The 27,738-nt window shown below is 44.0% G+C and overlaps 1 protein-coding gene across 6 annotated transcripts; it reads left to right on the forward strand.

The window, feature by feature from the left end:
- The first annotated feature begins 157 nt into the window (after positions 1-157).
- On the forward strand, positions 158-27,400 carry kiaa0753 (KIAA0753 ortholog). Of its 6 annotated transcripts, none has more exons than XM_014214258.2 (17): positions 158-564; positions 3,592-3,879; positions 3,994-4,264; positions 4,505-4,677; positions 4,773-4,994; positions 5,457-5,649; positions 7,640-7,815; positions 7,940-8,082; positions 8,227-8,382; positions 9,072-9,161; positions 9,588-9,675; positions 10,135-10,221; positions 10,434-10,604; positions 10,828-10,909; positions 11,102-11,222; positions 22,896-23,120; positions 24,569-27,400. In XM_014214258.2, exons 1-17 carry the CDS (start codon positions 463-465, stop codon positions 24,720-24,722), a joined length of 2,742 nt encoding a protein of 913 aa, XP_014069733.1. In that variant the 5' UTR covers positions 158-462; the 3' UTR covers positions 24,723-27,400. The 6 variants fall into 6 exon arrangements, with proteins under 6 accessions (XP_014069733.1, XP_045580576.1, XP_014069736.1 ...); XM_045724620.1 differs by having other exon boundaries at positions 10,138-10,221; XM_014214261.2 differs by having other exon boundaries at positions 7,943-8,082.
- The last annotated feature ends 338 nt before the right edge of the window (positions 27,401-27,738 follow it).

A 27,738-nucleotide genomic window follows, 5' to 3' on the forward strand; every position in this document is an offset into this window, starting at 1 on the left:
ATCCTATGGACACAAATAGATAGAACAATTAAAATAGAATAATATTGATCAAATGTTAGTCAAATTGTACGGTCAAATTAGTATTTTAAGTGTCCTACATTTGGTTATGTTTGATGATTTCTGCTTTCCGTAGGTTAGAAATACTCACTTCCTGTTTTTACGGAAGACAGTACTTATTATTGGTTGTCATGGCGGCGTTTTAATTTTTTTAAACTGAGATTAGATTGCTAGCTGTCGAAGTGTATCCCGTACAAATAGTCCCCGAGACACATATTTTCAATTTATTTACATGATAATAATTTAAGCATAATGTTGCATGGCTAGATACGTACTGAAACGTTAGGCTAAGGTTGGCAAAATGGATCAAAACTAACCGTTAGCTAGCTATCTAGGCAGCTAGCCAGGGTTACAGCTGATGTCGATATACCGCTAGCTAGCTAGCTAGAGGATTTAGGAACAGCTATGGCTGCAAACTTTCTGAAGGAGTCCCCGATGACCTTAGGACAATCGAAAAGCTGGGTCACATTAGGTATAAATCGTAGCTCTCGATGTTCTCAGAATCAGGTAAGACAACCTTAGCTAAAGGACATTCATGTAAACCCACATATGGTCAAATGGATTGTGAACTATCTGACCAATAAACCACGATTCGTAAGACTGAACAGGCAGTACTATCAGACCAGGTATACACAAACACGGTAACGTTAGCCCCACAACGAACGGTCCAGTCACCTTTCCTGGTTACTCTGTTTACAAATGACTTAACACACAATGAACTGAACGACCTGCAGAAATTCTGTGATGACTCTGCAATAGTAAATTGTATCATAAAAGGTAGGTAACGTGTAGTGGCAAGTGTTTTGTGTTATGCCATTATGTCTTATATCTGGAGTCTTATATCTCCCTCTCTAACTTTAAGCATCAGCTGTCGGAGCATCTTACCGATCACTGTGCCTGTACACAGCCAATCTGTAAATAGCACACCCAACTACCTCATCCCCATATTGTTACTCATCCTCTTGCTCATTTGCACCCCAGTATCTCTACTTGCACATCATCCTCTGCACATCTATCACTCCAGTGTTAATGTTAACATGTAATTATTTCGCCTCTATGGCCTATTTATTGCCTTACCTCCTGACTCTTCTACATTTACACACACTGTACATAGATTTTTCTATTGTGTTATTGACTGTACGTTTATTTATGTGTAACTCTGTGTTGTTGTTTTTGTCGCACTGCTTTGCTTTATCTCGGCCAGGTCGCAGTTGTAAATGACAACTGGCCAACCTGGTTAAATAAAGGTGAAATAAAAAAAAGTGCTGGAAGGGAAACTTAGCGAAGGATGACAAACAAACTGGACAAAATCATAAAGAAACCAAGTGATACAATCAGATGCAGTCGCGTCAATGCAGGACATGTTCATAAAAAGGCTGCAAGCTAAAACACACATGATCATGGACAATGCTACACACCCACTCCACAGCGCTATAATGCAACATAAACTCAGCAAAAAAAGAAACGTTGTCTCACTGTCAACTGCGTTTATTTTCAGCAAATGTAACGTGTAAATATTTGTATCAACATAACAAGATTCAACAACTGAGACATAAACTGAACAAGTTCCACCGAAATTGAATAATGTGTCCCTGAACAAAGGGGGGGTTGAAATCAAAAGTAACAGTCAGTATCTGGTGTGGCCACCAGCTGCATTAAGTACTGCAGTGCATCTCCTCCTCATGGACTGCACCAGATTTGCCAGTTCTTGTTGTGAGGTGTTACCACACTCTTCCACCAAGGCACCAGCAAGTTCCCGGACATTTCTGGGGGGAATGACCCTAGCCCTCACCCTCTGATCCAACAGGTCCCAGACGTGCTCAATGGGATTGAGATCCACGCTCTTCGCTGGCCATGGCAGAACACTGACATTCTTGTCTTGCAGGAAATCACTCACAGAACGAGCAGTATGGCTGGTGGCATTGTCATGCTGGAGGGTCATGTCAGGATGAGCCTGCAGGAAGGGTACCACATGAGGGAGGAGGATGTCTTCCCTGTAACGCACAGCATTGAGATTGCCTGCAATCACAACAAGCTCAGTCCGATGATGCTGTGACACACCACCCCAGACCATGACGGACCCTCCACCTCCAAATCGATCCCGCTCCAGAGTACAGGCCTCGGTGTAACGCTCATTCCTTCTACGATAAACGCGAATCCGACCATCACTCCTGGTGAGACAAAACCTTGACTCGTCAGTGAAGAGCACTTCTTGCCAGTCCTGTCTGGTCCAACGATGGTGGGTTTGTGCCCATAGGCGACGTTGTTGCAGGTGATGTCTGGTGAGGACCTGCCTTACAACAGGCCTATGAGCCCTCAGTCCAGCCTCTCTCAGCCTATTGTGGACAGTCTGAGTACTGATGGAGGGATTGTGCGTTCCTGGTGTAACTCGGGCAGTTGTTGTTGCCATCCTGTACCTGTCCTGCAGGTATGATGTTCGGATATACCGATCCTGTGCAGGTGTTACACGTGGTCTGCCACTGCGAGAACGATCAGCTGTCCATCCTGTCTCCCTGTAGCGCTGTCTTAAGTGTCTCACAGTACGGACATGGCAATTTATTGCCCTGGCCACATCTGCAGTCCTCATGCCTCCTTGCAGCATGCCTAAGGCACGTTCACGCAGATGAGCAGGGACCCTGGGCATCTTTCTTTTGGTGTTTTTCAGAGTCAGTAGAAAGGCTTCTTTAGTGTCATAAGTTTTCATAGCTGTGACATAATTGCCTACCGTCTGTAAGCTGTTAGTGTCTTAACGACCGTTCCACATGCGCATGTTCATTAATTGTTTATGGTTCATTGAACAAGCATGGGAAACAGTGTTTAAAATGTTTACAATGAAGATCTGTGAAGTTATTTGGATTTTTACGAATTATCTTTGAGAGACAGGGTCCTGAAAAAGGGACGTTTCTTTTTTTGCGGAGTTTAGTAGTAGTAGGTTCATCCTGCCCAAAAGGTCATTTTTACACACAGCCATTATAAATGACTAATTTGTTATGCCTTTTTAATGTTTAGTTGTTGTCTATTTTCCTGAGGAACAGCATCAATTCTTACCTGTCTTTTATGGCTATTAACGTTATTTAATGAATAAGGCCAGAGGAGGTGTGGCCAATATACCACAGTTAAGGGCTGTTCTTAGGGACAACCCTTAGTCGTGCTATATTGGCCATTTATCACAACCCCCCACCACGGCTGTCAGCCAATCAACATTCAGGGCTTGAACCCACTCAGTTTATAATATGTGTTTTATCATGTGTCACTGATACTTGTCCTGTCTTTGTAATTTTACTGATATGATGCTGAAGTGATAAAACAATTTCCCAAGTTGGGATTAATAATGTACTACTGTACTCTCTCTCTCTCTATCTTATGATACTAGCATGCCATCATGATGGATATTGAAATATAACGGTGTGAATGCCAGTTGATGTGACCAGATCATATATTGGACAGCCGGATGTAACGTCAACTTAGCTAAGTTGGTCATTATGTCATTGCAACAACAGGAATGAAGCCAGTGCCACTATTGTTCTCTTTCAGTTACTTTTCAATGCAGCTATGCCTGCCAACGCCTATAACCGTGCTACCCAAGTTGGCCCACCTGCACCCATTGTGATTGAGAAGCTGATGCCCTGGGTAGAGAAGCGGGATGACCTGGATAGCAACTGCAGCTCTCTGTGTTTCTCTGCTCTGTCTGAGGAGCGTCTGCTGGCTGCAGTCAGGCTGGCCAAGAGAGATCTGAGGAAGAGGCGACAGGAGTCATTGAACAGCTCCCCCATCAGACCACAGCCAGAGGAGACCACTCCCATCAAGAACAATGTGGAGCAGGTAAATAAGAGCTCATCAGTATACTCCCCTTTCACTTGTACTGTTTATATCCATCTTATTCTTCTCTGAGAACGATTCATCGATGATCAACCTTTATAATTTTTAAATTTCAAGCAGAAGGGGGTTGTTCCTAAGGGGACGTCCAAGACGGCCGGCCCCAAAGAAGAAGTGATTCAGTCTGGAGCCAAGGTGCTTGTTTACACCCCCCAGAAGTACGTCTCCATACCCCCTGGGCCTGATCATGGCCGGTCCCCCCCAACAAAAGACCCAGGCCCAAGGCAAACAGCCAGCAAGGAGCCCCACACAGCCCTCAGCCAGGAGGTCCGCAGGCTGCAGAGAGAGCTGGCCAACTTCATCCAGAGAATAGACCAGCTGGCTAACAGAGGTAACTCCACATAAATAAAGTCACCCATGAGTTTACCAGTCAAATGGCCATGGTCAGAGGTTCTAGTGATTCTATTTCTATGGGTAACACACCTGGAGTGGCACCTTGTTGGCATACAGGTGCTAATATGCCAATCTATTTAATATGCTGTTATGAACTTTTTTGAATGGTATTTATTGTATGGGACACTGCATGCAGTTTAGAGACCAATGGTCATGTGTATTGTGCTGTGCATTCCAGGGCGAATGGTTGTAGAGCCATTGGAGCCTGATGAACAGCGCAGGGTGGAGGTCCGGAGACAGGAACAGGCAGCCCGCTCTGCACGCATCATCTATGTGCTGCAACAACAGGTGAAAGAGATCCAAGAGGATTTAGACAAACTACGCTCCCAGAAGATTCAGCACACAAACAAAGTAATTCTCACTTAATAACCCAAGCTGTTATGAGGTTCATGATGAGGACAATGACAAAGACTAACACCCATCTCCCTCTGTCTTCGTTTTCTCAGTCCAAAGCAATGGACAGGTTGGCTGCTGCCCACAGAGGGGCGGTCAGGGCCATGCAGGTGTTCACTAATCAGCTGTCTGACACGTCTGAGGGCAGGATGCCCTCCTATTATAAAGAGCTGGGCCAGCTGATCCGCCAGCTCTCTCTGTGCTCGGCCAAGGTGGAGGTGGGCCAGGGATCAGCCGTCCCAGAGACTGCCCTGGACATCCTGCTGAAACTAGAGGTCAGTCATAGGCTGAGTCCCAAATGGCTACTTATTCTCATTTATAATGCAGTACTTTTGACCAGGGGCAGGGGTCAAAGGTCTCTGGTCCCATGTAATGCACTATATAGCAAATAGAAAGCCATTTGTGATGCTCCATAGATTAAATCCATCACCTACAGGTCACACTCACCTTATTACACAGAAGATGGACACCAGAAAATGTCCCAAATCTATTGCTAATTTTTGATAAGCAAAATCAAACTTTGTAAATCAATATTAGGTTATACAAGCAATACTCTATTTAAAAATACTAAGCTATTCAATCTAAAGACATTGGAAATAAATGTGCTGGAGAGCCACACAACCATAGGTAGAGCTGATGTATTATACACTACATTTAATTTAGATTTTATTTGGCTTCTTGAATTTGAATGTTAACAGAATATATTTGATTTTCCTGTCTCTCTCTGTGTTTCTCAGACCCTGGATACTGCTCTAAGCAAGCAGGAGAGTCACGCACAGTGGAGACATGCCCGAGTACGCAGCTCCTCCCCTGCACGCCACCGCAGGTCTCCACATCGCAGCACGTCTCCTCCCCGTCGACCCAGGGGCCCCGCCACCAGGGGTCTCAGAGGACCTCGTAGAGCAGCAGGCCCCAAGAAGTCCTTCCCCGGTGAGCAACGAGCAGGTGTTCTCATTCTAATTCTGGCTGAGTGACTCAGCATTCAGAGACACTCATAATCTCAGGCAGCTGTGCTGCTGAAGCTATTTTATTAGCATTTTAATAAAGATAGCCTAATTATATATTTTTTAAAATTATTATTGGCTCATTATTCCATATCCTCATAACATCAATAACTCATGTAAAGTAATTTCATACATCATAAAACTGGGAACAACCAACACAGCAAATGCGTCAGACAAATCAGCATCCCCCTCCTACGGTTGAAACCACACACACACACACACACTGACACAGCAGTTGATAAAATATCTGATCCAAAAATAGGACATTTATTGCGTGGGCTGAACATTTCCTGAAACTGCGTTTTTCATTTGAACGTCTCATGTCTTTGTTCTGTCATTGTGAACGAGGAAGCAGATCTTTACGCCTCCCATGGCTCAGGAATCACCTGACGGCTTAAGTGCTGCGTGTGTTTGGGCTTCCCACCGAGCCCGAATCACGGTACCAAGGGTGGAGCTTAATGAGGGGCTGGCTGAGTGACACAAAGAGGGGAAATTGGGGCTGGGGTCCGGTTCTCTGGCCATGGGTCTCCTGCAGGCAGCTCATTGTGTGGGTGGCAAGGTCCTACTGTGTACAGTCTCTGTGGGAGAGTGAGTGCAGCCACCACACATCACGAGAGGGTTTGAACTGCATTGCATGCACAGGTCTCCTTGGCAACTACCGTAATTTCCGGACTATTAAGCGCACCTGAATATAAGCCGCACCCATTGAATTATTTTTTTTATTTTTATTTTGAACATAAATAAGCCGCACATGTCTATAAGCCGCAGGTGCCTACCGGTACATTGAAACAAATGAACTTTACACAGGCTTTAACGAAACACGGCTTGTAACAAAAATAAATAGGCTTTAACGAAACACGGCTTGTAACAAAAATAAATAGGCTTTAACGAAACACGGCTTGTAACAAAAATAAATAGGCTTTAACGAAACACGGCTTGTAACAAAAAATACAAAATTAGCAGTAAACAGTAGCCTACCAAGAAAGTCATTGGTCACCATCTTCCTTCTCCTGTGCACTGAAACCACTGAAACCATCTCCTTTGGTGTCGGAGTTGAATAGCCTCTGAATTGCTTCATCCGATATTGGATCGTTTTCATTGTCGCTCTCGTCACTTTCATCCGGAGGCAAATCCCCCGCTGAGCCCTCTTCAACAGGCAGCAGTCCAGCCTTTCGAAACCCGTTGATGAAAGTGGATTTTTTGACAATGCTCCACGCTGTCTGGACCCACTGGCAGACTTGACCATAAGTTGCTCTTCGCCTGCGGCCCGTTTTAGTGAAGGATTTCTTAAATGCATGATTTACACTGATGTCGAGTGGCTGCAAATACTTTGTTGTGCCCCCAGGAATCAGGGTGACAAAATGACTACCGTAATCAGACTGATGGGAAGTTTGAGAGCGCTCGATTTAATCTAAACAGTAAACAAAAATAGTTGTTTGACCTTAACCCGTTCGGCAATTTCATTGGTCTAATGAAAGCTTCATGCCGCCAAAAAACTGAGCACGTCACAGAATGTGTTTTTAGAGAAAAAAATTGAAAGCGGGAAAAATCCATATATTAGCCGCGTCATTGTTTAAGCCGCGAGGTTCAAAGCCTGGGAAAAAGTTGCGGCTTATAGTCCGGAAATTACGGTAATAACAGTTCCCACTGTCAATGAGCAAGCCCCCTACCTTCTCCACACTGCCAAACAAGCAGCAGGCAGGTGTTTGTTTGTGTGCTTGTTGGCCAGGTAATTGTGTAGTCTGTCAAAGGAGCAGGCAGATGTTATTCCTGCGGGCCATACAGGCTTTACCTGTGTTTGATTAGTCATGTCAAGCACTGTAACACTTATCTATTGAGCACATAGCCTCGCTGTTGAAGTGTTTCAAAACAACATTTCAATCAGAACTGATCATGAGCCGATGTTGTGATGTTAGCAGATAGGAGGGCGGTCCCTCTGCATCAGCAGCCCCCCGGAGCCACAGAGCCTCCTCCACAACTGCATCGCAGCCAGGTGCTCAGCGCTGGCCTGGAGAGCCTGGTCCATTTCAGGGAAGGAGGGGGGCAGGTCCCCAACAGTCAAGGAGGAGCACTGCACTCCGACAGGACAAAGGTCAGTGAGTTTAATACGAACATTTTTGCTGCAATTAAATGTATTTTAATATGTCCATTATATAACTGGCTAGCCCAAACTATTTTCACTACAATTGTGTCTCTTAAACATGATCTTTGTCCAGAAGCAGGGAGCCCATGTGAGGGATGCAGGTTTCCAGCAGCCCACAGTGGCTTCCAGGCTGAGGGTGTGTCAGCACCCACAGAAGGAGGCCTCTGTGCCCTGGATACCGACGTCACCTCACTCTCCTAAACAACAACAACAGCGGTGAGCTCAGAGGAGAGCACTCGCTCTTGTCCTCAGTCTCTCTTTTGTAACTTACTCTCGCTGCGTACTCTCTCTCTCCTTCTCTTAGTCTCTTTTAATTGTCTTTTTTTTTCTAATCCACTTCCACTTGTGTTATGTGACCAGCTCCCCTCAGAAGAGGCCAGAGCCTCGATGTCTCTTCTCCCCCCTGAAGCCCTCCTCAGGACCCTCAGAGCAGCAGCTAATTGGTGTGGTGACAGCAGAGCAGCACCAGGGTCTGATCTCTGATAGACAGAGACAAGCCCACAACGAAGCCCTCAGGTCAGTGATAATAACAGTAATAAATTGTATTTGCGTAATGCTTTTCCTTTAACACAGAAAACATGAACCATTGGACATGGCAAACAACCTTTTGCCTTATTAGCATCACAGTACCTTATTAGCCTCACTTATTTGAGGTTTTAGTTGATGTATAATATATCAGAATGAATGTACCAAAGGAAACTGCCCAGGGAACAGTTAAATGAATGGATCTGCTCATTTTGAGTAATTAAGTAATTTAAAACCATGATTTCAGACCCCACTTTCTGAAAGCTGCAAGCAATACTCTGATTCCAATTCAAAGTTAATTTCTCCAATAAATTCAATCTACATGTTTGCTTCTTCGATTGGGGACATTATTTTTCTTTTTTAAAGCACTGTGATGGATAGCAGCACCTGTCTGCCTGCACTAAATTCAAGTGCACAGCAACCCTCTGCACTAATCAAATCTTAATTAGTGCAATTGAGGTCTATAATTAATCCAACGCCTGCAGCCTGCTTTCGGTAGCTAACATTAGGACTGGTTCTGTCTGTGTTGTACTGTGTCTTTTATGTCTGTGTTGTACTGTGTCTTTTATGTCTGTGTTGTACTGTGTCTTTTATGTCTGTGTTGTAGTGTGACTTTATGTCTGTGTTGTACTGTGTCTTTTATGTCTGTGTTGTACTGTGTCTTTTCTGTGAATGCACAGGCAAGCCTGGCTGGACAGGATGACCATGCAGAGACTGAGAGACCTAAATCAGCTGAGTAAAGATGAAGCAGAACGCATCCAGAGACTCCGGTACACTTGTGTAGTACTACGTCCTGTACACACTCCCTGTCATAGCCTAGAAACAAATATACTGTTAGTCTACCCTGTCAAGCTAAAAGTGGAAGGTCAAAATGCTTTGTAGTTGTGTCAAGGTACTTGTTCCTCAGTGTGAAGCTATTAAAACGTATCACCTCCCTGAAGCCCTCCAGGTGTGTGACAAGTATGAGTCTGGAAATCAATGGACAAACACAATATTACCAAGCCAGAGGGGAATAACTGAGTAAAAAGACAGGATTCAAAGCCTATATATTGTCACACCAGGCGTGTGTGTGTGTGTGTGTGTGTGTGTGTGTGTGTGTGTGTGTGTGTGTGTGTGTGTGTGTGTGTGTGTGTGTGTGTGTGTGTGTGTGTGTGTGTGTGTGTGTGTGTGTGTGTGTCCGTGTGTGTGTGTGTCAGGTCTGAGGTGGGCTCTCCAACCCAGTGGGCTGAGAGAGCTGAGCAGGAGGCCCGGGGGAGACTTCAGCCTCTGTTGAACCAAGCCCAGGTAAAACAAACATTTAAACTCTGCTCTCAAAAAATAAAGGGTTGTATGCACACAAAAAATAGACTTTAGACAATCACTTAGAGTTTTTTCTTGCTTTTCAGCAGGCAGGGAATAAGTAACTGAGTGTGTAACTTTGCTGTCACTCAATACCCACATTGTTGTTACATAAGAAAAGCCTGGACCAGGGAGAGCTTTCCCCTCCCTCAGGAATTCCACTGCCCTCAGAGGAGTGGGAAAATCAATACATCTAATTTGTAATTGAAAAATCCATACAGCTATTTACCACCAGATTTGTGCTACCACAGTGAAATGAATAGGGATTTTACAGCTAGGGGGTACTGCTGCAGCCTTGTGTATGTGCTGAGTGACAAGACTGAGTTAGAGTAGGAGAGGTTGGTGTTAGGTAGGAGAAGGTCAGTAGTCGTGTGGTACTGAGCTTGCCCTACCTGTGTACCCCAGCAGATGGGAGCGGCTGCCTCTCAGACCCGGGACAGAAAGGCCACATCGGCACTGAGGCATCAACTGTCTGAACAGGCTGCAGACAGAGTGAGTAACCCTGTCATATCGTAATGATACTGACCTATATTACCAATTTTATTTATGTTTTCTCAGTATTTGAATCCCAAATGCCTGTAGGGCTCTGGTCAATAGTAGTGCACTATATAGGGAATAGGGTGCCATTTGGGGAAACAGCCCTGAAGTGATTCCATAAAACCCTTTCCCATGTGCTGAGCTCTGCTATCTACCTCCCTCTCCAGGCTGCGGAGAACGCTGAGGTGCTGAGTGAGGCCCTGCTAGAGGAGCTGCTGGCCGATGCCGCGCGGGCCGCCTGGGCGGTGGAGACAGACAGACGGACGGAGGGTTTGGCCCAGCTCCAGCTCCAAGCCCCCACCCTGGAGAGCATGCTGCTACGCATGGAGGAGATGGAGGTGAGCCCTGAGCACAGCCCTAAGGAAAGGCCACCACACAGGGAGTTTGAAAGGGCACCACTGGTCAGTTTGTGTGATGTTTGACAGCCTTGGTCAAGCTGTGCTGTGGAGACAGTGAATGCACTGTCCAGTCCAGTCTGGATTCCTGAAAAGGCTTTGTATTATTGTTTGGTTGAATAGTTAATTGAAATAATGTACTTCTGTCGTCTATGTGTCTGAGCAGAAAGACCAGGAAGCTGTGAGGAGGCGTTTTGCTACCCTCACATACTCAGACCCTTACTACTGGAACAGAGGGGACACTACTGGTGAGTAAACAGACCAAGTAACTCCTCCACACACTTTTGCATGGGGGTTTGAATTGTTGTTCCTCTGGTACCCTGCAGGTGAAGGTATTGTGTTAGTGCTGTTTTAGCCAGTTGAGAGCAAGGCTATCCCTCATTCTCACTCCTTTTCCACTCCTCTTTCTCTTATCCCCCTCTCCCCCATCTCTTTCTCAGGGCCCCAGAGGTCTGTTCCAATCTCCAGGCCAGTCTCTCCTCAGCCCGTTAGGCTCACCAGGCCAGCACTGAGACACACCACCACAGCTGACATTGTCCTGGAGATCCCCGTGGAGACCGGGTGAGTTGACATGTGCTCTTCTGTTTTCTCCCTTTCCCAGGTCATTTCTGGTGTTGCCAAAGCGCTCTTCTCTGTGAATAGTCCTATGCACAGTATTCAATAGAATATCTGTATGTTGATATGTTTGTTTTGTAGTAATCACCATGCAGTACTGCAGCCTCCATCTTAGAGAAAGCCCTGTCTGAGTTTAATGGGTTGATGTATGGACAGATGGTTTACATTTATAAACTGGGTGGTTCAAGCCCTGAATGCTGATTGGCTGACAGCCGTTGTATATCAGCCTATACCACGGGCATGACAAAACATTTTATTTTTAATGCTCTAATTACATTGGTAATCAGTTTATAATAGCAATAAGGCACCTCTGGGGTTTGTGTTATATGTCCAATATACCACGGCTAATGGCTGTGTCCAGGCACGCCGACTTGTGTCGTGCATAAGAACAGCCCTTAGCCGTGGTATATTGGCCAAATACCACACCCCCGCGTTCCTTATTGCTTAATTATACATTTACTGTTTGAATATTGGAATGCCGTACCCTGACTATTTGTTGGTATTGCAGATTGTATTTAAGGGTTATGAGATGCTATACTGGGTGATGGGACCTCTGGAGTCTCCTCTAAATGTCAATTCATTACAGAGGATAATGGTGTATGACATCACTTAACCTGCTCCCACCTTATCAGACAGGAACTCATTAAGGTGTCAAGGATGGCATGGGACAATATAACGAGACAAAACTGATGCAGAACATTGATCCCATTTAATTTAACACAGTGAGAAAGTGCCCAACAAAACCACCGTCCCAAAAATGGTCAATTACTTTATTTTCCAGTTGGCGTCCATAACAAAACTGATGGAGGTGGAATGTTGTTTATGCCTTTCCCAGAAGGCACTGCTTTGTTGTGCCTCAATTCTGTCTGTTCATCTCCGCCCCTAATGTCTCGTGGCTGGAATGAGACCAAGCCTCACTCCTTCCAAACCCCCCCCCTCCCTCTGGCAACACATAGCGGGAGTGTGCCTCTGCCTCCCTCCCCTGCCAGAGCTTTAGCTGTAGCTGCCGTTGCTTAAATGAACTAGGAAAGTGAAGGAAGAAGAAAGATGGGAGAGATGGGAGCCAACGGCTGACAGGGGAAGTAAGTTGTTGAGAGTGGAGTGCAGTGGAGCGGACATGTCAGCATGATGCAGTGGAACAGATTCAAGCAGCAGCACCATTAGCAGATTAAAGACAGTCAGCAGTTCACTGATTCTGCCCCAACTGGACCTTCTGGAGGGGATCAGACCAACTCTTCTGTGACTCATCTCTCACTCTGTCTGTCTGCTTTTACCCACCCATCTGTAACCTTCTGTTGCTGTCTCTGAAGAGCGGGCAAACTAGTCTGGGCACCAGTCTCTGTAACATCCCACTCCTTGTGTCTTTGGCAAATGACACGGAGGTCAAGGAGTGGAATGTAATAACTGAACAGAGACTGGCAACTAGGTTATGGGCAAACCACCGGAAAACTATAGCTCTCGCTGTCTGTTTTGTGAGTTAGGAGGAAGATTTGGTAAATCCCAAACTCCATGCATAGCGCAGGTTATGACTTTGTCTAGTTATTTCATATGGTTTATGGGTAAAACAATGCTTGCAGAACTCACTGAGCTTGGCTTTCTTGATCCTGTATTGGAGGTAGTGATTAGCTTTACTTCTAACCTTGTGTTGTAGCTAACAGCTACCTGTATCCTCCTGCCTCTATGAAGCTAGCATTAGACTCACCCAGGGCAGTCTGCCTCTATGAAGCTAGCATTAGACTCACCCAGGGCAGTCTGCCTCTATGAAGCTAGCATTAGACTCACCCAGGGCAGTCTGCCTCTATGAAGCTAGCATTAGACTCACCCAGGGCAGTCTGCCTCTATGAAGCTAGCATTAGACTCACCCAGGGCAGTCTGCCTCTGTGTCTTCCTCCCTCTCACGGCCCAGTGAATTACACAGTCCAATGGGACTTTTCACCTCTGCCTGAGTGGTAGGTCATTTAGTTTGTGTGTTTAAAAAAGGAAAATGGCCTGTGTCTTCCGCATTGCCTCTGACACACTGCTCTCTGACAGGATTCCTATAAAAAGACTAGCAGAGTGCGTCATGAAAATCCTCTCCCTTGTACTTCCCTTGCTTTTCCCCCAATAGCTGTATGATGGAGATAATGTGGAAGTGTCTGATCGAAAATGAAGCCAGGTATTTGTTTGTATCGACGAGTGCACTCGTGTGAAAGCACAACACAATGATTGTATTCTGCGTATTCTGTCTCATTTGTAAAGCAATAGGCATTGATTCTAAATGGCACATGGATATTGTCTCATCCCCCACAAACAGACAGAATGACAGAGCATATTCTGGAGTTCTTCCCTCCACTCTATCTTTATCTTTATGTGCCAACACACAGGGAGTATTTTCCACTTCCTTCCCAGTAGGTTTCCCAGTAGGCCTGTGTTCTGAGTGCTAGCTTCAAAGGGTTGACAGAGATAAAGGTGCCACTAGAGAGTGATTCCATAGAAAACCAGGGGGAAAAAACTAACATGATTTTGGAAATTTTCACTAAATGTAATCCATAGGATTGTCCTTTGGAGGAAAGATTGTTGACATACTGTATATTTGACATTTGTATCGAAAAGCGTAATTGAGAAATAATTAATGGAAGTTGGCATATTTATGACATTTTGTCCTTACCCTCCTTTAAGACTCTGTAATGCAGTGGTCACCTACTCAGGCCTCCTTTAAGACTCTGTAATGCAGTGGTCACCTACTCAGTCCTCCTTTAAGACTCCATAATGCAGTGGTCACCAACTCAGTCCTCCTTTAAGACTCCGTAATGCAGTGGTCACCAACTCAGGCCTCCTTTAAGACTCCGTAATGCAGTGGTCACCAACTCAGTCCTCCTTTAAGACTCCGTAATGCAGTGGTCACCAACTCAGTCCTCCTTTAAGACTCCGTAATGCAGTGGTCACCAACTCAGTCCTCCTTTAAGACTCCGTAATGCAGTGGTCACCAACTTTTTCGTCACAGTCAAAAAGAAAGCCTAGATCTACCGCTCAGATTTTTTATCTTTTTTATACATGACTTAAAAAATGTAACATTAATCTAATGAAAACTGTTCTGTAGGAATGAGGTTTGTGCAGTATGCCTTATACATTATCAAGCCATATTCTGACGTCAGTGATCTTTCGGTCGGAAAGTCTGGGCTCTAGAAAGAAGCCTTAGTTTCTGACTTGGAATTCCGAGTTGGATGACCGTTCAAAAATATTTTCCCCAGTCAGATCTCGTTTTTTCCAGAGTTTCCAGTTGTCTTGAACGTATTGAAGTGGAAAGTCTCAGATTTCCGAGTTCCCAGACGTTTTAAACACGGCATTAGTCTCAATGGAGGGAGGGAGAGAGCAGCAGAGGGTTCACCTCTCACGGTCCCTGCTCTCTCCTTCTTTTCCTCCAGTGAGTCTGACCAGAGACAGGGGACACCGTCTTCCACCTTACATGCTGACCTCACCGCTCGCATACATATACATGTTATTCAATCATTGCACCCACACTACTCGCGCGTGCCAACGAGTGTCTGCGTTGCCAAGTGCTAAAATAGAAGTCAGTTCTATTTGTGACGCTGAACGCGGTGCAAGTCCTGCCTCTCCCATCTCCTCATTGGTTTATTGAAGCAGATACCCACGTGCCATCTCCTCATTGGTTATACCCACGTGGGTGATTGAAAGATGAACTGAGGTCAGTCGGTCGTGGTAATACACCTTATTAGGAAAATTAAATGCCAATCGCCATATAAAGGCCAAAGAAGAAAAGGCCTGGAAGGAGGAGAGATGACTAGAAATGATTCGGGTTGACTGTTTTGTGTGGATTAATTGTCAGAGTAGAGGACCTTGTGCATTTCAGGTAAAATAACAACCCAACGTTTATATCCCAGGACAAATTAGCTAACAACAGCAAGCTAGCTAAATAGGACAAATTAGCTAGCAACTGCAAGCTAGCTAGCTAAATTGCCATAAATGTTTAATGCTTTTCGACCTGTCCCCAAATTAATATAATTTGTTCAGAGTTTGTTCTGATATTTCAACCTGTGTGTCGTGATCGCGTTTGGTGTGGGGGGACAAAATCAATTTGCGCATGATGGCGCGTCCGGTTTGGGCATGGTGTTATGGTGAAACTCAAGTCGCACCGCATCTGCCTCATGCATAAATTAATGTTGTTCCTATGACCATAGAAAATGAAATATTCCTTGATATGAAAATAGACATGGCGAACTGCTAATAATACAAATTCAGGGATATTGATACACTTGGTTACTCATTCATTGCAGCTGCAGCGCAAGTGAAAATAGGGAGAAGAGTGTTTTGTAATAGTGCTGAATAAGAATGTACACATGAACTCGCTCCAAAAAAAAGCAGCTCTTTGCTGTATTCTTGGATCTCCCGGTCCACCGGTTATGCGGAGTTTGTATTTTCAGACAAATGAAATGGTTCAAAGTGGGAACACTTTGCCTACCCGGTATGCAGGGCTTCTGAATCATATGCACGTTGGTTTTTCTACAGAAATGTTTGGTGATCGACTAGGAATGCCTTGAAGATCGATCAGTCGATCGCGATCGACAGGTTGGTGACACTGCCATAATGTTTCGTCTGTAGGTGCTACAAGCAAAAACATGGTCATATGAAGCTTTACTGCTTACTCTATAATATGAGTAGTATTTTAATTTCAATACACTTTTTTTTTACATTAATGTATGAATGTTGCTTATTTTTCTGCTGGTGATTTGCAGGATGTGCAAAGATACAAGTAAAAGGAGGGCTGTGATTGGTTACTTTGCCTACTGTGCCAATTTCGCTGTATAAAATGGGCCGTAACTTTAAAACTAGCAGAGATCCCACTCTGGAGCTTTGAGATGCCCGTAGAGTGTAATATGTTCAACAATGTATTGAATGATACATTTTTTCAATATTCATATTTATATTTGTCAGTATTCATACATTATTGTAAACATAGTTCATTACTGAAAAAAAATAAAATAATACTACAGAGCACAATACTACAGAGCACAATACTACAGAGCAAGCGGTAAAGCTTCATATGACACAAATTGGAGTCTTAAAGGAGTCCTGGGTAAGGCCAAAATGTAATAAATATGCCAACATTGATTAATTATTTCTCAATTGAATCAGCTGTGTAGTGCTAGGGCAAAATTCCCAGGTCCGAGTTTGGGAAACCCTGCTCCAAAGGACCATTCTATGGATAACATTTTGTGTAAAACTTCCAAAGTCATGGTCTTTTTTTGTCCTGGTTTCGTATGGAATTACTCTAGAGGGGTTTCTGTTCCGTGTAGTGTCTTGCTCACTGATTCTTCTCTTGGTGAGATAGTGTTTGTCTTGGGACATCTTCACATATTGAAGAGACATAATTATATTTCTACATGTTTATCCTCAAGTGTGCAGCCACATCTTGCTGAAGGCAGAGATTGTTGCTGAGTGCACATCTCTAGTACTGCACTGCCAGCGCTAAAATGTATATTTCTCTGGAGGTTCTTCTGCCAGCCCTCATAGTCCTGTTGTCATTTTTTTTTGTCAAGATCACATCTGTTCTTGATTTATCAGAAGTGTTATTCGGAGGTGATTATTATTCAGTAAGTGAAGCCCTTCTGGTAATTACAGCACACTATTGTCTGTTGGATGGCTCATATGGGAATGACATTTCTCAGATTGCTTTCTGTCGGTTCAACCAGCCCTCCCTCCTCAGATCAGAAGATATGAGCAGAAGCACAGGCTAAATCTATTACCACAGTGTAGCTCCTAGCTTCAAAATGAAGATGATTCCCATGTCTAGTGTTGTATTGTTCTCATTTGATTATTCTTATTACATTCCCAACTCCAGGAAGTTGCTCCACTGAAATTGTGGAAATTGAAATATAGCCTATCCACCATATGATAATGCTCACTTTGATGCCAGGCAAAAGGCAATCAGTAGACTTGATTTAGTGAAAATAAATAATGGACCAGATGATTGGAGTTAACTGGTTGATGTAATGCCTAATCTAAGTTCTGCTTCTTTTTCTGTGGCTGTCCTTATGCTACTCTACGTCATTCATTCATTTGGCCAGGTCTCCCGTGTAAAAGAGTTCTTCTGACCTCAATGGGACTTCCTTGATTTAAAAAAAGGTTAATTAAAATAAAATAGATCCCTTTGGGACCACATCAGACAGAGGTGGAGTTCTGGGCCGTTGTACAATACAGTAAAGCGAGCTCTAGGTAAGTTCTGGACACAGCTAAATTGCTCAATTAAACTATGCCCAATTTACTACTCATGCATACTTGTGATGAAGTACAAACTTTTTCAGGTTTCTGCATAATGGATTGTTAGTGGAAAAGAGGTGAACTGAGGATACATCTAAAGGGAGAGTGAGAGTTATTGGTATCATTATGTTAATGAAATTCTGTTCTCACACTTTTTATAGGGCTGTCCACCACAAGACAATTTACACTAAGTTTAAGTCGCTGGGGAGCAAACCCCTTTAGTATGTCAGACAGTCACTAGAGGGGGCTAGTGATTCTAAAAGGAATGGATAGTGGTAGCTATGTGTGTGTGTGTGTGTGTGTGTGTGTGTGTGTGTGTGTGTGTGTGTGTGTGTGTGTGTGTGTGTGTGTGTGTGTGTGTGTGTGTGTGTGTGTGGACAGTTGTTGTAGTGTAGAATGTATGAAACTGGTGATTACTGCTGTGTGTTTGGGAAGCGATGAGTGGGCACAGATTTAGTGTTGGGAGCTCAATATGTGTCTGTGATTACAACCAAACACTGCTCAGCACAGGGAGTCAGCAGGCCCCTCCACTGCAGACAACACAAACACACACACACCAGGGATTGGATGCATAACCATATCTCATAGCTTAGAAAGCAGTGCACACATCATTCAGTATGCCTATCACTCTTAAATGATTTGATTCTAATGTTTGTCATCGAGGAGCTCAAAGGCTGTAATTGGTTATTTTTTCTCCTGGCTGTTGAGAATAGAACACAATGTTCAAACAACTGTCATCTGATTTGTTATGGAATTCATAGGAACTCTTTGCTCCCCCACATTCCCTTTTCTTCAGGTGTTTTGTTATTTGTCATTGACAAGTGTCACTTTCATTTGGGGTAGGTACAAAGCCTGTTATGCTGCATTGAGATCCCCTAAGACAAAAAGCCTACACTCCCCAATATTCAGTCTTTGTGTGGCAGATGTTGAATTCATATCTTTCCACCATTTCCAATCATCATGTGTATGTATATATGTGTTATAACATCCTCTTATAAAGTCATCTTACCGACAAATGTACACTTCTGTTGAGGTATCATTTGCCCAAAGCTCTCCTTAGAAAATGTGGTTATAATTGATGACGAGGAAAAAATATAATTAGATATGGCTAATTTACAAATATGTAGCCCCGTTTCACTCCAATGAACCACTTAGCTATTGAGTCTAGACTAATAGTTCATCATAAAGATTGAATTAGCTGCTATAGTCTAGAGCTTTAATGGAGATACTTCACCCTGAGAAACACTCAGTACTCAGTCCAAATGCATTGCCTGTCATTCTAATATTTCAACAGACAGACTAGAGTACAGTTGAAGTCGGAAGTTTACATACACTTATGTTGGAGTCATTAAAACTTGTTTTTCAACCACTCCACAAATTTCTTGTTAACAAACTATAGTTTTGGCAAGTCGGTTAGGACATCTACTTTGTGCATGACACAAGTCATTTTCCAACAATTGTTTACAGACAGATTATTTCACTTATAATTCACTGTATCACAATTCCAGTGGGTTAGAAGTTTACATACACTAAGTTGACTGTGCCTTTAAACAGCTTGGAAAATTCCAGAAAATGATGTCATGGCTTTAGAAGCTTCTGATAGACTAATTGACATAATTTGAGTCAATTGAAGGTGTACCTGTGGATGTATGTCAAGGCCTACCTTCAAACTCAGTGCCTCTTTGCTTGACATCATGTGAAAATCAAAAGAAATCAGCCAAGACCTCAGAAAAGAAATTGTAGACCTCCACATGTCTGGTTCATCCTTGGGAGCAATTTCCAAACGCCTGAAGGTACCACGTTCATCTGTACAAACAATAGTATACAAGTATAAACACCATGGGACCACGCAGCCGTCATACCGCTCAGGAAGGAGACGCGTTCTGTCTCCTAGAGATGAACGTACTTTGGTGCGAAAAGTGCAAATCAATCCCAGAACAACAGCAAAGGACCTTGTGAAGATGCTGGAGGAAACGGGTACAAAAGTATCTATATCCACAGTAAAACAAGTCCTATATCGACATAACCTGAAAGGCCGCTCAGCAAGGAAGAATCCACTGCTCCATAACTGCCATTAAAAAAAACAGACTACGGTTTGCAACTGCACATGGGGACAAAGATCGTACTTTTTGGAGAAATGTCCTCTGGTCTGCTGAAACTAAAATAGAACTGTTTGGCCATAATGACCATCGTTATGTTTGGAGGAAAATGGGCGAGGCTTGCAAGCCGAAGAACACCATCCCAACCGTGAAGCTCGGGGGTGGCAGCATCATGTTGTGGGGGTGCTTTGCTGCAGGAGGGACTGGTGCACTTCACAAAATAGATGGCATCATGAGGCAGGAAAATGATGTGGATATATTGAAGTGACATCTCAAGACATCGGTCAGAAAGTTAAAGCTTGGTCGCAAATGGGTCTTCCAAATGGACAATAACCCCAAGCATACTTCCAAAGTTGTGGCAAAATGGCTTAAGGACAACAAAGTCAAGGTATTGGAGTGGCCATCACAAAGCTCTGACCTCAGTCCCATAGAAAATGTGTGGGCAGAACTGAAAAGGCATGTGCGAGCAAGGAGGCCTACAAACCTGACTCAGTTACACCAGCTCTGTCAGGAGGAATGGGCCAAAATTCACCCAATTAATTGTGGGAAGCTTGTGGAAGGCACCTGAAACGTTTGACCCAAGTTAAACAATTTAAAGGCAATGCTACCAAATACTAATCGAGTGCATGTAAACTTCTGACCCATAGGGAATGTGATGAAAGAAATAAAAGCTCAAATAAATCATTTTCTCTATTATTCTGACATTTCACATTCTTAAAATAAGGTGGTGATCCTAACTGACCTAAGACAAGGAATTTTTACTAGGATTAAATGTCAGGAATTGTGAAAACTGAGTTTGGCTAAGCTGTATGTAAACTTCCGACTTGTATCTATACTCCATAAAATGCTGTAGATCCTTATCTCTCTCTGTGATTTATGCTGGAGATGATTGGTGATTTATGCTGGAGATGATTGGTGATTTATGCTGGAGATGATTGGTGATTTATGATGGGTGATGATGATTATGGGTGATTTATGATGGAGATGATGGGTGATTTATGCTGGAGATGATGGGTGATTTATGCTGGAGATGATGGGTGATTTATGATGGGTGATGATGATTATGGGTGGTTATGATGGAGATGATGGGTGGTTATGATGGAGATGATGGGTGATTTATGATGGAGATGGGTGGGTAGAGAATCTACTCCTCAGTATGCGTCTGGTGAGAGCAGCGGAGTGGGAGTGGGGGGGTCATGCATCATTGGAGCGGAGGAAAAGAGGTCTCCATGGTGAGAAGACCTAGTGGAGACAGACTGAGAGCTGCCCTACGTGTCCCTCGCTGACTGACCACAGCTCACAGCTCCACCACTAAGACAAACAAATCAATGGTCAGATTAAAGACTGGTCTGCTGTTGCTCCATACTATCTAAAGACTGTTTTCTTAATGCATTGATTTCTCCCTCTGCTCTCAGAACCTAAGCACCATTTCTCTAGCAGTAGAGCTGTAGCCAGCATCTTCCCCTGAATCACCCCCCGCTATCTCTGAAAACAGATTTGGTTCTCTCTCTCTCTCTCTTCCTCGTTATTTCACTCTCTCTCGCGCGCTCTCGCTGTCTCAGAATCAAACCCAGCTCAGTCTGCTTCCTGTTTGATATATCACATATGGAGCTGGTGTTTTGCCGCTTTCTCTGTTTCCTTGGCAATAGACTTCTGGAGTTGTTGGAGAAGAATGAGAAAACATAAGATATTTGAAGACAATTTCACACACTTCGCTGTGGGAATTTATGGCTCAGGCTGCTCATCAGTTTGAGTTGTTTTTTCCCACTAGGCTTTTCTGTAGTAGGTGGATGTGAGAGGGCTGGGTTTGTCAGGCTATGATCAGACTGCAGCTACCCTCTCCTCTCCCCCTGTCAGCAACTGCTGCCCATTCACAACAGTGAACAGACTGCAAAATATTCACCACTGACGATCAACATGTCAGTGAGTGTGTCCTCATTGTCTCCTAACTTTCTAAGCATGCTTGTAGAGCCAGGCGACAAAGTAGTGCAGCTTGTATATTTTACTGGAAATGTTAACATTCACATCGCCTTACCATGCTCTTACCCACCAAGGTGAAAATCAGTCAATGATAAATATGCAGAATTAATCTTCTCTTTCGTGAAAATTTCCTGCCACTTGAATTTGTGTTTCCTGGCTAAGCTGGCAGGCTGGTGCCCTCATTCCCACACTCTTAGAGTTGCACATAATGCTTGGGAGCCTTCACACTGCTTTTAATCTAAATGTGTTATTCTATTTTTTGTGGACATAAAGGAAACCTTGCAGCAGGGGAAAAGGGAAATGATTGCCACAGTGGCCCTTAAATGACCAAAGAGCATAAATGGGCCCTGTGTGTAGTCCAGGGATGAAGCGGATTGGTAGGGCTAGCAGTGAATTACCCACCTTGGCACTTCTCCCTGTGTGTCTCTGTGCCCACAGCCTGGCCTCATGTTGTGCAGACCCCAGGAACAGCAGGAGCAAACAGGGCCAGGGATGGGACTGGACCTGGGTTGTTGTGTGGGGAGAACATTTGAGAGACATTTTGCTCGTGGAACTGCTGCATCTGTCTCTAAATATAGTAACAGCCAGAGCTGGACTGATTTGCTCACATAAAAAAATATTACAACCCTGGCCTTGACATTGCCCACCTGAGCCCCTCAGGGAAGTGTGGGGGTGAGGGATGTGAGTGGAGCACACAGACTTTATGACATAGCATCACACCCCTCTCAACCTCCTCTCTGTGTGTGTGCCTCTTCGGGACCACAGTGAGGACATGGCTCTATGAAGAGGTTATTCGGTTACCAATGGCCTCCTTCCTCTTCCAATTGACTCGGGCGCCTCTCAATATGGCAATTGGCTCCGGCCCCTACCTCGATGAATAGCAGTTCTATTCCAGGCTGCTGCTTTTCCACTTCCATTGACAGATGTACCCAATCAATCAGACTAAATGGAGACGAGGACAATGTAATGAAAAGATGGTGTGAAGCTCCATCAGTCTGGTATTCAGCCTCAGCAGTCTGTCTGTCTGTCTGTCTGTCTCTGTCTGTCTGTCTGTCTGTCTGTCTGTCTGTCTGTCTGTCTGTCTGTCTGTCTGTCTGTCTGTCTGTCTGTCTGTCTGTCTGTCTGTCTGTCTGTCTGTCTGTCTGTCTGTCTGTCTGTCTGTCTGTCTGTCTGTCTGTTTGTTTCTGTCTTTCCACAACCCGAGCATACTCTCTCTCTCTCTCTCTCTCTCTCTCTCTCCAGTCTGAACACTGTCTGTCTCTCCATCTCTCTATTGCCACAGTGTCCTGTTTGAGGGCAGCATCAGGGAGGAGGTCTCCCCAGGTCAACCTGGCGGCAGCAGCACCTTCCCAGCCCCAGGGGAGAGGTGGGGAGACGGGACGCGACTCTCTGTGCCAGCCAGCATGCAGAGGAATATCCAGCAATACAGACAGGACCACGAGGCTTACCTCCGCCTGGTAGCCCACGAGGCTGTGGGCAGCTTCAACCCCTGGGCCATTGCAGACAGGTGAAATGACTCTACTTTTAACCAGGGACCTATGGGTACAGTTTTCTTAGTTCCATTTGGGATGCAGCCTAGCAGTACAGGCACAACTATAGTACTTTTCAATGTTTCACTTTCTCAAATGTACATTTTGCTGCTTGGGTTTGTTGTCCCCTAAGCCATCTCGACAGATTTGTCTTATTTGCTAGCCAGTTATGAATGACACTGTGTGTATGAGGATGGATTATTCACCTGGCTACACAACTCTTCCACAAACATTGTGCTCTTTGCTTATTCAAACATCAGGCCCAGTGTTTGACTAGTTGTGGGGTGTGTGTGTCTGCATGGTTTAGCATACTGCGCTACAGGATCTGGTCTCTGATGTTCACAGTTGTTATTCTAGCCCACCCACACATTTGCATATTTAAAAGAATTCTTAAATTGGTGCAATGCAGAGAATCCCACTTGTCTCTGAGTACACTGAATGCATTAGTGTGATAGATCAGAAACACATCATATTCAGACATTTCAAAGAGAAGCAGATATAATTGAATAATCTGGCAATTTTTCTTAACGTTACCAAAGGAGAGATACTCAGGTCTGTCATTTGGAGATGCCTCTCTCTCCTCTCACCATATACGTGTGGGGGAGTGTGAATTGCTGCAAAAAAAAGTGAGCGAAGAGAATCAACCCTGCCAGCCGAGGACAACTATTATTGTTGCCTCGTTACTTTTAGAGAGAGAGAGATGAGAGCGATGACAGGAGAGAGAGCGATGACAGGAGAGAGAGCGATGACAGGAGAGAGAGCGATGACAGGAGAGAGAGCGATGACAGGAGAGAGAGCGATGACAGGAGAGAGAGAGAGATGACAGGAGAGATGACAGGAGAGAGGGAGAGATGACAGGAGAGAGGGAGAGATGACAGGAGAGAGGGAGAGATGACAGGAGAGAGGGAGAGATGACAGGAGAGAGGGAGAGATGAAGGAGAGAGAGAGAGATGACAGGAGAGAGAGAGATGACAGGAGAGAGAGAGATGACAGGAGAGAGAGAGAGATGACAGGAGAGAGAGAGAGAGATGACAGGAGAGAGAGAGCGATGACAGGAGAGAGAGAGATGACAGTCATATGCCATCCTCTTGAGCTATGCATCTGAACTATTCTTCATTTGTTGGGGGAGGGAGGTTGTTTCAGAGGCACCAGTCCAATTACTCCAGTATCATCAGAGTAACCTGTCTATCTGTCAGATGTTGGTAATAAGATGCTCATACCAGTCAGTGTGTGGTGAGGTCCCTGATGTGTGCTACCTCCCTCTGTCTGATTTGAAAGACTAAGCAAGAACAAACTAGTATTTTTTCCATGTGCATCCTTGCAAGACTTTTTGGTAAGCACACAAGCTTTATATACAACTTTATCTTTTTGTTTGGTTCAGGGACTCCTGACATTTTTCTTTCTCTAATTTTCCTTCTGCTCCCAGTCTGTCAGAGGAGCTTATGTCCGAGGCCCTGGCCGACGTAGCAGCAGAGTTCCAGGACGTCTGTGAGGAGTACGCAGAGGCTGTCTTCACCTCCGAGTTCCTTCAGCCAATCACGTCACCTCCTGCTCCAGTTCCACCGTTAGACATCCAATAGATCCTCTTCCTATTCACAGACGTTGGGCGAGTTAGTTAGGTGTACTGCGTAGGTGGATATTTCAATTCAGGACCAATGGAATAGTCAAAAAAGTGCATGTGACAACATTCAGAATAGAATGGAACTAAAGCAATGCAGATTATTCCTATTTGGCAGGTTCCTTTCTGTTGTTCTTACAGAGGGATGGGTGAATTCCACTGGGAAAGTTGGTTTTGATACATTTAGAGAGAATATTACTACATTACAGGGGATTAGAAGATTATGTCTCCCTTCTTTCCATAAATAAAGCTCTCCCAGAGGATTACTCACGCTTTCCGTTTCCACATTGAAACATGGAAGTAAATTCATTGTTTGGGGGAATTAACAATAGGGGGTAAGCAAGCCAAGGGCGCGATTCATTGGTTAATAGGAAATCCGGATAGCATATTGCAGTCATTGAAATTGTGTGCTTCACTTCCCATGGCATGCACCAAATACTCTCTTAGCCAAATTAGTAATTTTAAATTCAATGAGAGCGCATATGTCATGAGTGCACGTTGGATGAGGGAGCGGCCTGAGCGGATGTTCTCAGGCCGTGGAGAGAGACTTGAAAGCAGCTGTGAAGGAGGAGAGAGACACATTCAGATGTTGAGTTGGCCCCTAGAGGATCTGACTGTGACAGTGGACAGAGAGTAACTGAGTGAATTAGCTCACTCTGAATCAGACCCTCTTTCTCCCCGCCAACTGTGTTTTGTGTGGGTGTCTGAATACATACAGGGTTATGCACGTACACATGTCTCACTCTCACAGTTCTGTTTCTTCCCAGAGCTCTATACGAATTGGAATCTAGGAGCCATTGCAGCATTATAATAGGAGTTTTTGAATTGCAGAATACTTGAAATTGAAAAACATATTGTTTGTCTGTGAGAGTCAGGGTGGCTCATTTCTAATTATTTGTCATTGTGCTGAATGCTGTCTGTGGTTAACTAGGTTTTGAATGTATCACCTCCCTCTCCAGACAGCCAACACAGACTCATCACAGAAATGTATTTTCAACACAATTAACAAACAGAACAACAAGATCTGTTTATGTTCTACTCTGATCTGTTTACACAACACAGAACATAATGAAATTGGTTTTGTGTGCTTTGATACATTTTATTTTTGTGATGTTTTATGGCATATTCATGGCAGACTGTTTTATAATGATGCCCAAAGTACATTTTGTAATAACTTTTTTTCTGGTACAATATTTAAAGGTTGTTTTATTTTGTCAAAATGAGGTATCGGGATGATTCACTTGATAACTTTAATGATATTAGTATTAAAACATATTTTTCAAATGAGATGCATCTTGCTTGATCAATTTGAACTACAGCCACCCAGATACAGGACTGTTCTAATGGTGAAAATGGTCTGTACCTACAGTATGTTAGCCAGCATAATTATCCTTGTCAAAGACAGAATTCATGTGACCATGAATATTGACAAGTCATAATATGAATTATGTGGAACACACAGTGACTTATTTTGAGGCAATGATGTCCATTCTGGCTGGATAGAATCATTTTAGGTTTCCCTCGGGGGACAGTTCAGCTGATGGCTGGTACTTTTCACAATTCTTAGAAAATTGGATATGATCTTTAGCCAAGTGAGATCATTTTTCACTCTATAGTACCCATATGGACATATTTACCTGTTTACAGAACCAGTGACATTCTCTTACTCTGAACAACTACTGAAGAGATTGTAGACGTTGGATCCAATCTCTGGGCGTGGATATGGGAGAGGAGTGCAGCTGCTCCAGTTGAGAAATTGACCAGTACAGTATGTGATCTCCCTGGGCTGTGATCTCCCTGACGTCATCATATAGTCTGACCTATAAAATCTCTGCATCAGCAGCGAGAGAGAAATAACCTTGTTTCCCCCTCAGAACAAGGCTGTGGGTAATCTTAAAGCAGTGGCAGTCAGAGCTAGCTATCAAATGTGAAACCCTTATCCTTGCTTTGTCATGAGGCATGGTTAGAATTTGAAGATGTATTGAAAGCTAAGTCTGTGTGGATGGCCAAAAGGCTAAATTCATTTATTTCAGACTTGAGGTGCAACGTTCATTGTTGTTAGTAGACGATCTGCACATCTCTTGGCTTCTTTTCTGCTAGAACCCACTGACCTTCACTCTGAAACAGCCCCATGTCTCTTATAACAGACGGGTACATAAATGGGACAAATACAGTAGTGTAGAAAGACAATTGGTTCTGAGTGCTGAGATCAGGTGCTTTAGTTTCACCCCCTTTTTCACTCAGAACAGCCTCAATTTGCCAGAGAATGGACTGTACAAGGTGTCAAGCTTTCCACAGGGATGCTGGACCATGCTCACTCCAATGCTTCCCACAGTTGTGCCATGTTGGTTGGATGTTCTTTGGATGGTGGACTATTCTTGATACACACAGGAAACTGTTAAGTGTAAAAATCCCAAAGGCCTTTTCAGCCTTGTTGGAAACCATCAAGCGTAACGTGATAAACATCCATCGCCCCACCAGCCTTTGCCTTCCTACTGATTCTCTGTCTGTTTGCTTTTTGTTTGTTTACTTCAGGAAAATATTGTGTGCTTGTTTTCAAAATGCTTAATGTGGTTGATAAAGAATTGAAACCATGTGTTTATATTTGTTTTTGAATAAACTGTTTTTTTATGAACAACCCATGCTGTATCCTTAGTCATGGTTGGGGGGGTGTCGGGTCTGAAAGCAGAGCCTGCTGTACACTTGGCACACTGCCCTTAGTGGCTTGGGATGAGATTGTTTCTAAAGAATAACCTTATTCTACCTAAATTGAATTAGAGATTTTTTTTCTTGTGAGTGAGGCCAATGGGCGTAATAAATTCTATCTACCTCGCTGTCTTCCTGGCCCTGCAGGCTGTTTCCTTTCACTCTCTCCTGCTAGAATCTCAATACAGTGTCTTGGGCCAGAAGTATTTTGTCATTGGTCATCCTGACTGGTGCAAATAGTCTGGGCCCTCATCGGGGTTGGGTGATATAGC

This window comes from Salmo salar, chromosome ssa09, assembly GCF_905237065.1.
Source record: "Salmo salar chromosome ssa09, Ssal_v3.1, whole genome shotgun sequence".
Classification (NCBI taxonomy): domain Eukaryota; kingdom Metazoa; phylum Chordata; class Actinopteri; order Salmoniformes; family Salmonidae; genus Salmo; species Salmo salar.